At 34.7% G+C, this 12,166-nt stretch overlaps 2 protein-coding genes across 3 annotated transcripts; both read right to left on the reverse strand.

Annotated features, from left to right (window-relative positions):
* Nucleotides 1-172: 172 nt before the first annotated feature.
* Nucleotides 173-5,612, reverse strand: LOC110637551 (magnesium/proton exchanger). Of its 2 annotated transcripts, none has more exons than XM_021787728.2 (9): nt 5,328-5,612; nt 4,565-5,024; nt 3,595-3,770; nt 2,866-2,984; nt 2,589-2,749; nt 1,787-1,911; nt 989-1,205; nt 741-870; nt 173-661 (listed from the first exon to the last, which is right to left on the reverse strand). In XM_021787728.2, the coding sequence occupies exons 2-9, from the start codon at nt 4,959-4,961 to the stop codon at nt 364-366; spliced, it is 1,623 nt and encodes a 540-aa protein (XP_021643420.2). In that variant the 5' UTR covers nt 4,962-5,024; nt 5,328-5,612; the 3' UTR covers nt 173-363. The 2 variants fall into 2 exon arrangements, with proteins under 2 accessions (XP_021643420.2, XP_021643418.2); XM_021787726.2 differs by having other exon boundaries at nt 2,565-2,749; nt 5,328-5,611.
* Nucleotides 5,613-10,384: 4,772 nt separating this feature from the next.
* Nucleotides 10,385-11,709, reverse strand: LOC110637561 (60S ribosomal protein L22-2). Its single transcript, XM_021787741.2, has 2 exons — nt 11,376-11,709; nt 10,385-10,737 (listed from the first exon to the last, which is right to left on the reverse strand). The coding sequence occupies exons 1-2, from the start codon at nt 11,603-11,605 to the stop codon at nt 10,593-10,595; spliced, it is 375 nt and encodes a 124-aa protein (XP_021643433.1). The 5' UTR covers nt 11,606-11,709; the 3' UTR covers nt 10,385-10,592.
* Nucleotides 11,710-12,166: the final 457 nt, after the last annotated feature.

Below are 12,166 nucleotides of genomic sequence, written 5' to 3' on the forward strand. Positions count from 1 at the left end.
AAAGTCAGATCTCATATTCTGAAAATTCATCCTTTGTCCATTTCCCAAATATTTAAATATAATTCAATGATAATTGTTAAAATAACACTCTACTTACAAGTAGATTTTTTATTATTATTATTATCTAGATTCACAGCATTCACGTATGAAAAAAAAAGATTTATAACAAAAGTACAAGAAGCACACAAAACCAATAACCTTGATGTGAAAAAAAAAAACAAAAGGTAATTTATAACTGATAATACAAAGGAAGTCGTAACAAGAATACAACAGATGAACGATAAAATTGTTGCTGTAACTAAAACTATGGGATAGGAAGAGTAACCAAAAATAGTTGAAGAAAACTTTAATAAAAAATTCCTATCAAATGATGCCAGAAACTCTGAGGGAGGACAGCACCACAAAAATAAGCCAAAGCAGCATGAAGTACACACTCGTTACCCAGGCCCAAATCCTTGGCCCTCCAAGCTCTGCACCCAGGGTCAGACGCCTGTACACAAGAACAGCAATACAGCCCACAGAAGTAGCAAAGAAAACAAGCAATGAGAAGCTGAGTCCCGCTGCATTCTCAATCCGCAAGGGTTCCCTATACATAAAGAAATTGTAGGCAGTGTCTACAAGCCAGGGCACTCCGATGCCCACATATATGTTCACTGAATTGCTGCATATGAAAAGTAAGGAAAGTCAATTTGTGCTTCAGTTAAGCCCTACCTAAAGCATATTTGTAACAATTAACAAACCTGCAAGTGATGTTTGCAATGGCAGAATCTGCTGTTGTTTGGCGTTCAGCAGCAATCTTACTTGCCACCAAGTCTGGCCATGAAGTCCCACTAGCTAATGCCGTAAATGCAATGACATAAGCATTTATTCCTGAAAGAAAACATACCACATGGGTAGTGAGGGATTAAAAGTGACCAGGTGGTTACAAGCCTAATCATCAACTCTAGAAATGGAAATTTGCAACTTTATTTGTAAAGAGAAGGGTAACCTGTGACGCAGCTTATAAGATCTGTGAGCTTTGTTACAATGTAAGCTATCCCACTAATAAAAAGAAGAGAGCAAATAAAAGCAATCCATCCATGAGCAATACGACAAGGAGGCACAAAAGCAAACAAAAGTCTCCAAGGTGCAAGTAGTAATTCCCAGAAAATTCTTGCCACCCGTATATGAATACTGACTAATTTTCTTGATTCCAGGCTTTCCAACTGCTTATGAAAATAGACATTATTCACCAATATACAAAAAAACAAAAAGGAAATTGTTCACCAAGAATAAATAAAGAAACAACAAAAAGAAAATTTTTGTGTAGGAGGTATGAGAGAGAAAAAAGAAATTTAAAGTTGCACAAACATGTAAGCAGAAACCTACTTGATAAGAAAAATCAAGTAAATGAGGAACTATGTGTTTCCAATCACTTCAAATAATTTGTATGAGCTGTGAGAACTTCAACTTAGAAACCTAGATGTGGACACTTTTTAAAAACAAAAACCAAAAAATGATGCTTTTACATTTTTAAGCAATCAAAGGGCAGTTCTCCATCTGGATTAACAAGCGCATAAAGGAATGAGAGAGGAAAGATTTTGATTTATAATCATATGGTGCACCAATCCTTGAGCAGTACTGCCAATAAATTTTCTAGCACATTCCACACTGGATGTGATTGTATGTCCAGAGAGAAGGAGAGAGTTATGTTTCCTAGCATAATATGCCCCAAACAAGGATTTTTCGGAATCTTTGTGGAGTTCTCAACAAGTTCAACATATACGACAAAAGTTATGGCACCAACCACGATTGCATCCAAAAATTGCTGTTTCCAAAGAGCAACCACATTGAAATCTTGCTCACTGTGAAAATTATTTTTGGAGCATTCAGCTGCATCATCTGTTTCGGGCACTTTCTGATATACTGGATCTGCAAAGAAAGGTTTTAGATAAAGATATCCAGACTTAGCATGCCATTTTTAATAATTTCATTCATACCCCTATACTTGTCTTCCGACCATGGTTTATATGCTAATGAAGTAAAGAGCACTCCACAAGCCCAGACATAAAGAATTAGTCAAAAATCTATGAAATCAGCACAAAGTTGCTCTACAAATAAGATATAGAGAAAAGAAACACCTGTTTCCTTTTCCCTTGAAACAAATCCCACATTCAATTCAAAATTTCCAATTTTTTTAGAAAATTACTCAGTCCGCATCAGAAATACATGAATTTGCTGCAAAACCTACATTTGACAGTAACCTATCACTGTCAGATATGTGAGAGAGTAATAATGGCTCTAGGGAAACTTGATATGATTGATTTTACATGTAACTAATACATTTGTCTCATAATTGTACTTGCTTTTGTTTTCTTCCTTGCATTACCCTAAAATTTGAAAGTGATATGAAGGTCAAATCCTTACAAGAGATAATCTATAAGATTGACTCTAAGTTGCATATTAACGGGCCATTTACTCACATATGTCATGGCATCATTGTGAGTGGTAGGTTTATGGCCAATTTTGTGAGTTCCTATGAACTTTTTAATATTCTGAAATATGGAAGCTATCAAGTTCCTTACTTAATAATGCAGTGACACAAGTACCTGTCCCAACATTTGAATGGATGGAGAATATATCAACAGCATTCCTGCTTTCATCTTCGCCAATTTGAATATTCTCGGAGTATCCTTCATAAACAATGGGCTGATGTTTACATGAAGTGACCTCTTCTGGTACCCACTCCTTAGGCCTCTCAGTTCTTCCACTTTGGATTGAAAATAGCATGAGGAAAAAAGATAGTTGAGGATGAAATCTCAATTGAAACAAAATTTTCATGGATTTGATTCAAAAGAAAAGGACAGGTAAGGAAGAGGAAAATACAAAGGAAACGATAAGTAAGGCCATCGCTTATCTTGAGCATAAGCATGTGTTAGCAGCAAACCATACTGCAGTACAGTTAATAAGGCCTCCCATAGTGTAATGGCATTGGGAGTCCATACCTGCAACATGTAAATGAAGTAAGACGTTATCCCTGAGCAGGTAGCCCACTGTGCACATATGACAACCATGTGTTAATGAATAAACTTCCAATGCAGTCAAATAATAATTCCAAAACTATTGAAAGACAGAGACAGAGAAAGACCGAGAGAGAGAGAGAGAGAGAGAAAGAGAGAGAGAGAGAGAGAGAGAGAGAGAGAAATCAAAATACTCAATAGTAATAATATGAAATCCAGTTAAAACATCCAATCAAAATACCCAACAGTAATAATGTGAAATCCAGTCAAAACATCCAAAAAACCAATAGGAATAGGCTGCTTAAAATTATGGGCAGCAATCAGATTATGACATTTGCTGGTATGACATATTTTGTAATCAATTTATAATGTGCAATGAACATGCAGATACGTGACTGGAGTAAAGAATCTTGAGCATAAAATTATAGAGCAACAATGTAAATTTCCCCACAGAAAATGAAGAATCCAGGAACAAAAAAAGTTTGATGAAAAATGCATCCTCAAAAATAATAAAAGTTGAATATTTCACATCATACAAATGTTCCAAAATCATACATGATCGTAGTTCACAGAATACGACACTGAATTAGGTTACCTCCAAAATTATGTACAGCCAAATATAAGCCCAGAAAGACCAAAAGAGCTCCACAAGCCAAACACCTAAATCAGATATCTTTTTCAATTCTCCAGCTTTGGGAACCACCACACAAACAGCATGGATGGGAAAAAGATCGAATGCAGCAGAACCAACAAGTGTTCCAGGACCCAATCCTATAGATTAAGTTTTACAGAAAATTCATTCACATGTCCAAAAAAATTACTTCCCAAACTAATTTTATTAAGAGATCAAGACAAGAACACAAAAAACCTGCACATATAGCAGGTAAAACCATTAAAAAAAAAAATACAAGATAATTCTATCATAGTTGATTTATTTGTTATTATTAACTTGTCAATCATATACCCATGCATGCATAATACACATAAGAGGGAGAAAGATAAAGACTTCAATGACATAAAACGAGCTGGACATCTAAGAAAAGGATTTATTTACATCATCACATATAAACAGAACGTGGCTTATCTCATCCCACGATGATCTTTTCATGAATTAAAGGAATCCTTAACACCAGGCAAACAACCTAAAGTAGTCACTAGTTAATCCCATGTTAGAGCTAATATAATTGACGCAAAAAAAAAAGAAAATTGGCAAGTTAATTTCTCATATACAATTGGATATGTGATTAATCATCTTATAATTAAGTAAACATTGAATTATTAGCTTCTGAAATCTAAAGAGAGTGCAATAATATAAATTAGATATCATTTCGTTGTCCTTTTAGCTTTAAATCATTAAGAAAAATTTCTGGTTCCACCCCTGAAAAAAAAAAAAAGAAAAGAACAAGGAATAGTGGCCTTTTATGCATATTATAGTGGAAAACTCCAGAGCAAGGGCTTAATTACCAATGGTCGTTAGCGAAAAGAAGCAAGCAGCTGTAAGTTGAAACAGAGAGAATAATTCATAGATAGGGAACTTTAAAAAGAAATAGAAAATGATTGCACACCTCCAGCATACAGGTTCCCAATGTTCCTTATGGCATCAATAGTTGCTAATGATATCTGAGGGAAACTAGTTCCAAATGCCAGCAAGGAAATATCTGCAATTGCATAATTCCACACCTTCTCATATCTAATAACTTCAGTACTAGTGTCCGGATCTATCTCCACTACCATTCGAGAATGCTTGACCACATTCTCCATAGACCGGAAGAACCGAGCAGTTATAGCTGATAATCCAAGGAAACAATAAGCTAGGGCAAGAAAATACAAGAAGGTCCTGAACCCATTACCCAGGGCTGTTTCAGCATGAAAAAGCAAGTAGCTTTCACATCTTTCACGCCCCAAAATATTGAGAAGCCCAAATCTGCTCGTTGCGCTTGGATTTTGCGTCTCCAAGACCATCTGAATAGCCTTGAAGTCGCAATTCACGCCCGAGGAATCAGTAACGCAGAACAGTAACAATATCTGCTAGACGACACAGCGTAAGGTTAGAGCTAAGTGAACCATTCAATAGCAGGATTAGAACTTTGTCCACACGTTACAGCCATTGTAGCTTTTTCTCCGCAAACAATATATACATCACAGCACAAATCGAAATTTAAAGCAAAACCGATCAGGAAATGAATCCGACACCGTATCTATCTATTTAACATAATCGCAGCACGAATCATAAAATTCAAGACTCGGGAGTAGTTTGAGCAGGCCACACGAGGGAAAAGATATAGAAAAAGAAGCTTAGATTCAAAATATTTAAACAAAGAAACTGACCAAGCTGAATTCACCGGAGCTCAGGAGTACCGCGTGTGTTTTCACTGAATTTCGGGCTTGGAAATACCACGTGATTGGGATTTGTGTGTTTTGGAACCAAATGCGAATGTAATAACTTTTCGCAGGAGATGCAATTATAAGGCGTCTGTTGTCCACGAGAACATTGAGATCAGGAGCATGTTTGCTTTGACACAGGAAGAAGAGGCATTCCAGATTATAGCTCCGCGAACCAGTTTTTAATTAAGTGGTGGAGATTAATCTCTTAAATCGTTAAACCATCACCTAATAAATAAAACTGACGAGCCGATAGGGACCCAACCCTATAATTAAAAAATAGACACATCATTCACGTGACTGATCCCTCCTCGACTAAACCGATTACGAAAATAAGAAAATACAATTACGACTATTTGACATTTGTCTACGACAGTTCCGAACGTGCCTTATTTCGTTTAAGTGGATGTTTTTATCTTTAAGACGTTTGTCTTATTGCCGAGCCCTACTTTTCTCCAGCCGTTTTGTGTAATGATGTGAACAAACACGGGCATGTAAATCACTTCAAAAATCTAAACTTCATTTATTATATAATAATTCACGTCTCAAATTAAACTGCCGGTCTAAATAATTTATAGTTATATTTAATTGTGTAAAAAAATATTAATTTTTTAATAATATATAATTAAAAAAATTAAATATAATCATGAATTCACATAAAAATATGATATTTTTCATATAATTAGCCTTTATTGCAAAAAGACGTTCTCTCCTGCAGTTTATTGTTTTTTTTTTTTTTCCTCTTCATTTCTCTCTCTGTACCCATTTCCTTCTATAGCAAAGCTGAAAACCCCAACAAACCAAAATTGCACCTGTATTGGTAAAGATTTGATTCCTTTCTTCTTGTTTTTTTATCATAATAAGATTGTACTATTGATTTCTTTCACTTTCTCCAAAAAACCAACAATCCATCCATGATAGACAGCACCACTTGTTGCGTTCTATCTCCTCCTCCTGACCCCTGTCCTTGCATAGGACGCCTTATTTTTATTTATTCATTTTTGCTCATTTCTTTTACTTTCATATTTATTTGTTTGCTTGTAAAACAAAATAAACATAGAATAAGGTTTTGGATGTGAAAATTTGTTTTGTGGCTATCGTACTGATTGGGTTTTTCAATTTGAAGTTCTTATTATTGGATTTGGATGACATTAATGAAAATTGAGTTAATTGAAGGAAGAAACAGAGAAGAGGAGAGAGAGAGAGAGAGACGTTAAATAGACTGTAATGTTAATTAAATGAAATTTAAGATATATAATTATAGGCGAGAGAGTGAGGTTAAATAGACTATAATATTAATTAAAAATTTAGGATCAGTATTTAGAATTAAATTAATTAAAATTTTTAATTTTATAAATTAAATTAAATTATTAAAAAAATCGAATTGAATCTAACCATTCAGTTCGATTTAATGAAACCGAAATTATTAAACATAATTTTCTTCCCGTCCAGTTGCCCTCCCCGACCCAAACCAATCAATTTGCATCAGTATCACAAAACAAACATACTTAACCATTCAAGGCAAATTAAACAATCTCAAATCCTCAATCAAACAAATTAAACATGAATTAATCAAATTAAACATAAACTGGCAGTGAGCCAAAAACAAAAATCAACACCTTCTGACAAAAAAAAAATCAAATTAAACATAAATTAATCCTAATCAAAGTAAAACCCAGATTATTTGAATCCATGAAAATCCAACAAGGAATCAACATTCTCAAATCTCAAATCCGTTTAATGATAAATCAAATTGGAAAATAAATTAATAAAAAAAAGACAAAAGGAAATTAATAAGAGAAAATGAAACCAAACACACACACACATATATATTTACAGATTATTTGAGGAAGACCCAAATACATGAAGGTGGGTGGAGGTTGCTTAACCTTCAAACTTCAATAACAGAATAGGCGACAAGGAGACGAAACTTGAGGGTGCTGGCCGGCCGGGGAAGCTTGAATGCAAGGAGAACGAGATGGCTGAGTCGTGAGTGAGGGTTATGACGCTAGAGGGAAAGAATCGCTTCGCTTGAAACAAGACGCGATGGAGAAATGGTGAAGAGACCCGATGGTGGATGAAGTATGGGAGTGAGGGCTGTGAGGCTAGAGTCGATGATGGAAGAGAATGGGAAAGGAATGAGAAGAAGGGGAAATGATAGAACAGAGAGATAGAGAGAGAGCGAGATGGGCACTGGATAGCAGATGAGAACTGGAAAAGAAGAAAGGCAATAAGGAAGTAGGGGTAGGGTTTTTTAGTTTAGGGGTAATCTCATAAACTGACAGTGTTTTAATATTATTCATTTATTTGGTTAAGTTTTAGTTTAATTGAATTTTTTATTTTAAAATCGAACCTAGTAAAAATAATTAAAAATTTTAAAAATAAAATAAAATTAAATCAAATTAATATAAAAACTAAATTAAATTATTAAATTAAGAAAATTTAATTAATTTATATGATTTTACTCGAATAATGTTCATCCTAATATAATTGAATTGAAAAGCAACATTAAATATAAACTATAAATTGAGAGACCAAATTCAACTTTATGCCTTCCTGCAATCAGCCGCTACTTTTTTTGATCACAAGGGAGGGGGAGGGAAAAAAAATTAAATAAATAGAGAAAATCCTAGGTCAAACTAAACCTTGGCAAGTCTCATATCAAAAAATGTATAACTGCTACAGGAGGAGTACAAAGAAAATTTCTGCCAAGATTAGCATCCACAATCAAATTAAGCTCCCGATAATAATGTTGAATTTTAACATGCCAATTTCTAAATAAAAGAGTGTGATATTAAAAAATCAAAAAGTTTATATGGCGCAAATTAGAGCTAGAGTAAGCAAAAATCAACTCTTTCAACACCGTAGAATCTAGCTCAACAAGCAATTGACAGCAATTCAGCACCACCCGTATGAAGACCATGCAACGGAGCATTCAGCTCAAAATGGAAGTGCAAACACCTAATCAGTAGCTATTTGTTTGATTGCCGTTTCGGCTTGCAAATCTTTCCTCTTTACGTCTTGAGGTGGATGCTGTAATATAATAAAAAAAATCTTGAATCTTGAGGTAGATATTTTATTAAAAAATGGCAACACGTGTCCTGAGCAGGGCATATAAATTAATTATATACACGATGGTTGCCTGGATAATAGTCAAACTTTGACTTTCTTAATTACAGATCTGGGCTGAAATTTGATTGGCCCTAAAATTTTGAACCCATCTGTGAGTTTTCTATTAATTGTCCTTTTTGTATCAGAGCTAGTTAACACAATCAATCACCAGGATTAGAAGAGAAATTCTTGCTTATGTGTTTAATTGCCAAAAATTAACCAAAATTAGCCTCACAATAAACATAAAGGATCTGAGCTTCCCAAAACCAAGTTAGAAATTATGAATATCCACAATAATTGATATGTAGCTCCCTCCAACCTCTTCAGTGTCCTCAAAGTTGAGGACCACCTTACTATTTAGGAATTAAACTCAAGCAAGCACTTGCATTTCTGGACATAGCCGAATCGGAAAGTGGGCGAATAAAAGGTGTCCTACATTTGCATGCCTCATATCATCACATTCTTCTTCATAATTAGGAATAGCAATGGGGAAAATCCATGCCTTTTTTTAACTCCCTCCGCAGGAATCCCAAACCCAATCCCGAACAAGGCACACTGCGTTTATCGAGCTGACTGGTGGTGTCAAAAATTAGATCACTTGAACCGACCAAATTACACTATTTACCAATAATCCTTACAGGTGTCAAGATATCATTGCCCTTCTCTAAAACGGTAAAAACGTTTGTAACCTCTAATAATTTCTAGATCAAACAGTCTAGATATCATTTTCATGGTGTCAAGAGTCCCACATTGAAAAGAAAAAAGAATTTAAAAGAGCATATAAAAGTGAAATTCCTAATCAGACAATTTTATGGTCAATGGTTGGTCCAAGCTCATTTCATTCATTGACTCTTGATTGGCCCATTCATTCACCGATTCATAACAATGTGTAATGGAGTACATGCACCTGTCTTTAAGAAGCGGAAAGCTACTGCTAGTTTCTTCCTACGAAAGGATAATGCCAATTCCTTTCCTTCATCATCCAAGTCAAGCAGCACATCCCTTGTGTTTCCCACATAATCCTCTACGTTCAATCTCTTCACTTTCTGGATGAGAATCATCTGCAACTAAAAACTCATGGAGAACACCACCTGCCTCAACCAACCACAACCAGGAATTCTCTTGATCCCTTGTACCTCTCTCCATAAGATATCTCATTTCGCTCCCTCTCATAATTTTCAATAAGAAGCCAAACCAAAGATCTCAAGACATCAAAAAAGGCTCACAACTTCTGATAACCAAACTTCCACTTTGAGTTAATGAAAAATTCAAAAAGGAGCCTAGACTGAAAGCATTACACTGGTTAACTAAAACTGTTAAGTTTATCAGAGTACAAGCTAAAAAATCAGTAGAGACCGGTTAGCTAAGTTCTTGCTCTTTGTTGAGCGTGTGTGCGCGTGTGTGTGTGTGCGCGCGTGCGTGTGTGTGTGTGTGAGAGAGAGAGAGAGAGAGAAGCTCAGCTGCCAACCATCACTGATGGAGGCTTGGAGAGAGGCAAATCTCCAAACATGAAATCACACGCATCACACTCTCATCAAAAGGTTTAGTTTAGTACATCTGCTGCCACTGTTCCCTAGTAATCCTAATCCATAACTAATTGCAGTACGCATCACTGCTGTGAAATAGAACCAATTCACAAATCAAGAAGTTTAACCATTACTTCACAGAAAGTGCCTATTATTTCATGTTGGAAACAAGGACAACTCACAACGGAACAGGTTTTTTCTTTTTCCTTTTTTTTCACCCTTTGAGACAAGCAACTTATGTACATCAAATTGATAGCAAATAAGGCACCAGTTACTAGAAAGTGCTGGCCCATGAGCTATATCCATATAAGCAAAAAGAAGGAAAAAAAAAAAAAAAAGGTGAAAATCTAGATATAGCCATCTCTATGACCAAACTGTAGCAACAAATCTGCATTGTATTAATAGCATGGAATACATGAAAGGAAGATACCTAATTATAAGTACCCAAAATTTCAACAAATTCAGAAAGGATCACAGAACAATCCCAACAAGTCTTAAAGATCCAACAGCTGAAATAGATAATGAGGCTCTTAAGACAAACAAACTAAAACACATGAAATACCAAATTGGGTGTTCAATCTTCCTCCTCTCCCTCATTCTCAGCAATGTTGAAGTACCGAAGTTCATACACATTCCGGTCTTTGTTAGAAGCAATCACCCGAAGCCAATCCCGCACATTGTGTTTCTTCAAGTACTTTTTGGTCAAGTACTTAAGATACCTAACAAAATATAAAAACAAGTGATAGAATTATTAAACTTATGTACCAAACTTCCAGTTCTAATGTTGTAATGAAAATAATACAAAGATGCAGAGAACTAAAAGTGCTACGCAGGGATGATGGCGACCTGCTTTGTTGGTATTTTAGTAGATGGCGTGAAAGGGGAAAAAAAAAAAAGTGTAGCTTTACACTATACACTGCACAGCCAAGCTATCTATCAATTGTCAAGATGCAAACTCAAACTAAAATATGTTATCGCAATAAAGAAGATATTACAATTACTTGCACAGGGCATGAAGTACTCAATTTTGAGACGCAGTCAGAGGAATTCTAAATGTAACAGGAGTAAAAGATCCTAATATTCATATTTGATACGGTTCCATATCACAGCCATCAAACTCATAGTAGTCATAAATTCTGAAATACGCATAACGCATTAAATTCATATGATATCAAGGTGCTGTAAACCTAGTTCGAATATAAGATTCCATTTCCAGCATGCAGATCTAGTTCACCTGAATACCAAATAAACTACAAATTTTGCTCAAAGCTCTAATAAGATGAACTTAAAAGATGGCCACTCAATGGAAATTATCTAAGCACAAATATTCAGTAAGGAACAAAATCAATTGGAGTACCTTTTAGAGAAGTTGCTGTCAGAGGTAACGGTGATCTTGGTCTTGTCACGAGTGACGGTGACGGTGTCACCGAGGGCACCAGCCTTGCCACCAACCTTGATCCTCTCCTGGAGGAACTTTTCCAGTGAGGCAATGTCCATGATCTTATCCTCCACTGGCTTCCCGCAGTCAATCACGAAGGTCGCTCCCTTCTTCTTCCCCTTAGCTCCAGCTGCCGCTCCTCGACTCATCTTGCGTTTCTGCTCCGCTACTCACAGGATAGACAGACCAGCAGAACAGAGCTCTGAGAAGGCAGCGCCGCGTGAGAAAATATAGGATGAGGGGAATTGCTAAATCTAGGGTTGTTGTTTTGATCATCCCAACGACGTCGTGCAGTTAATACTAATAATTTTTTTAAAAATATAAAATATTTAAAATTTTATTTTAATTTATCTTCTTTTAATTATTAATATATATAAAATATTTGTAATTTTAAATTATAAATATTTAAAATTTTATTTTAAAAGTAAAATTAATTTTATTAAATAAAACTTAATTGAGTTAATTTAAAATTTCATTTTAATTTATTTTTCAATTATAAATTTAATTATTAATATTAGATAATATTTATTTTTATAATTTTGTTGTAATAATTATTTTGTATAAATTAAAAATTTTCATTTACTTTAAAAATAAAATAATCTGTAGTCTATATAAATATATAAATGAGAGGTGAATTTTTTAAATAAATAAAAATATTTTCATATATTTAATATAATTATTTAATTTAATTGTTATAAAAATATTAATTA

The sequence above is a fragment of the Hevea brasiliensis genome, chromosome 9 (genome assembly GCF_030052815.1).
Source record: "Hevea brasiliensis isolate MT/VB/25A 57/8 chromosome 9, ASM3005281v1, whole genome shotgun sequence".
NCBI classification, from domain to species: domain Eukaryota; kingdom Viridiplantae; phylum Streptophyta; class Magnoliopsida; order Malpighiales; family Euphorbiaceae; genus Hevea; species Hevea brasiliensis.

Coding starts and splice junctions, on each gene's coding strand:
- LOC110637561 (XM_021787741.2), bottom strand. CDS start 11,605: ATGAGTCGAGGAGCGGCAGCTGGAGCTAAGGGGAAGAAGAAGGGAGCG. Junction 10,738..11,375: donor GACAGCAACTTCTCTAAAAG/GTACTCCAATTG, acceptor ATATTTTGTTAG/GTATCTTAAGTACTTGACCA.
- LOC110637551 (XM_021787726.2), bottom strand. CDS start 4,961: ATGGTCTTGGAGACGCAAAATCCAAGCGCAACGAGCAGATTTGGGCTT. Junction 2,750..2,865: donor CCTTACTTATCGTTTCCTTT/GTATTTTCCTCT, acceptor TTCAATCCAAAG/TGGAAGAACTGAGAGGCCTA. Junction 1,912..2,564: donor TTGTGTCACTGCATTATTAA/GTAAGGAACTTG, acceptor CTTTCTTTGCAG/ATCCAGTATATCAGAAAGTG.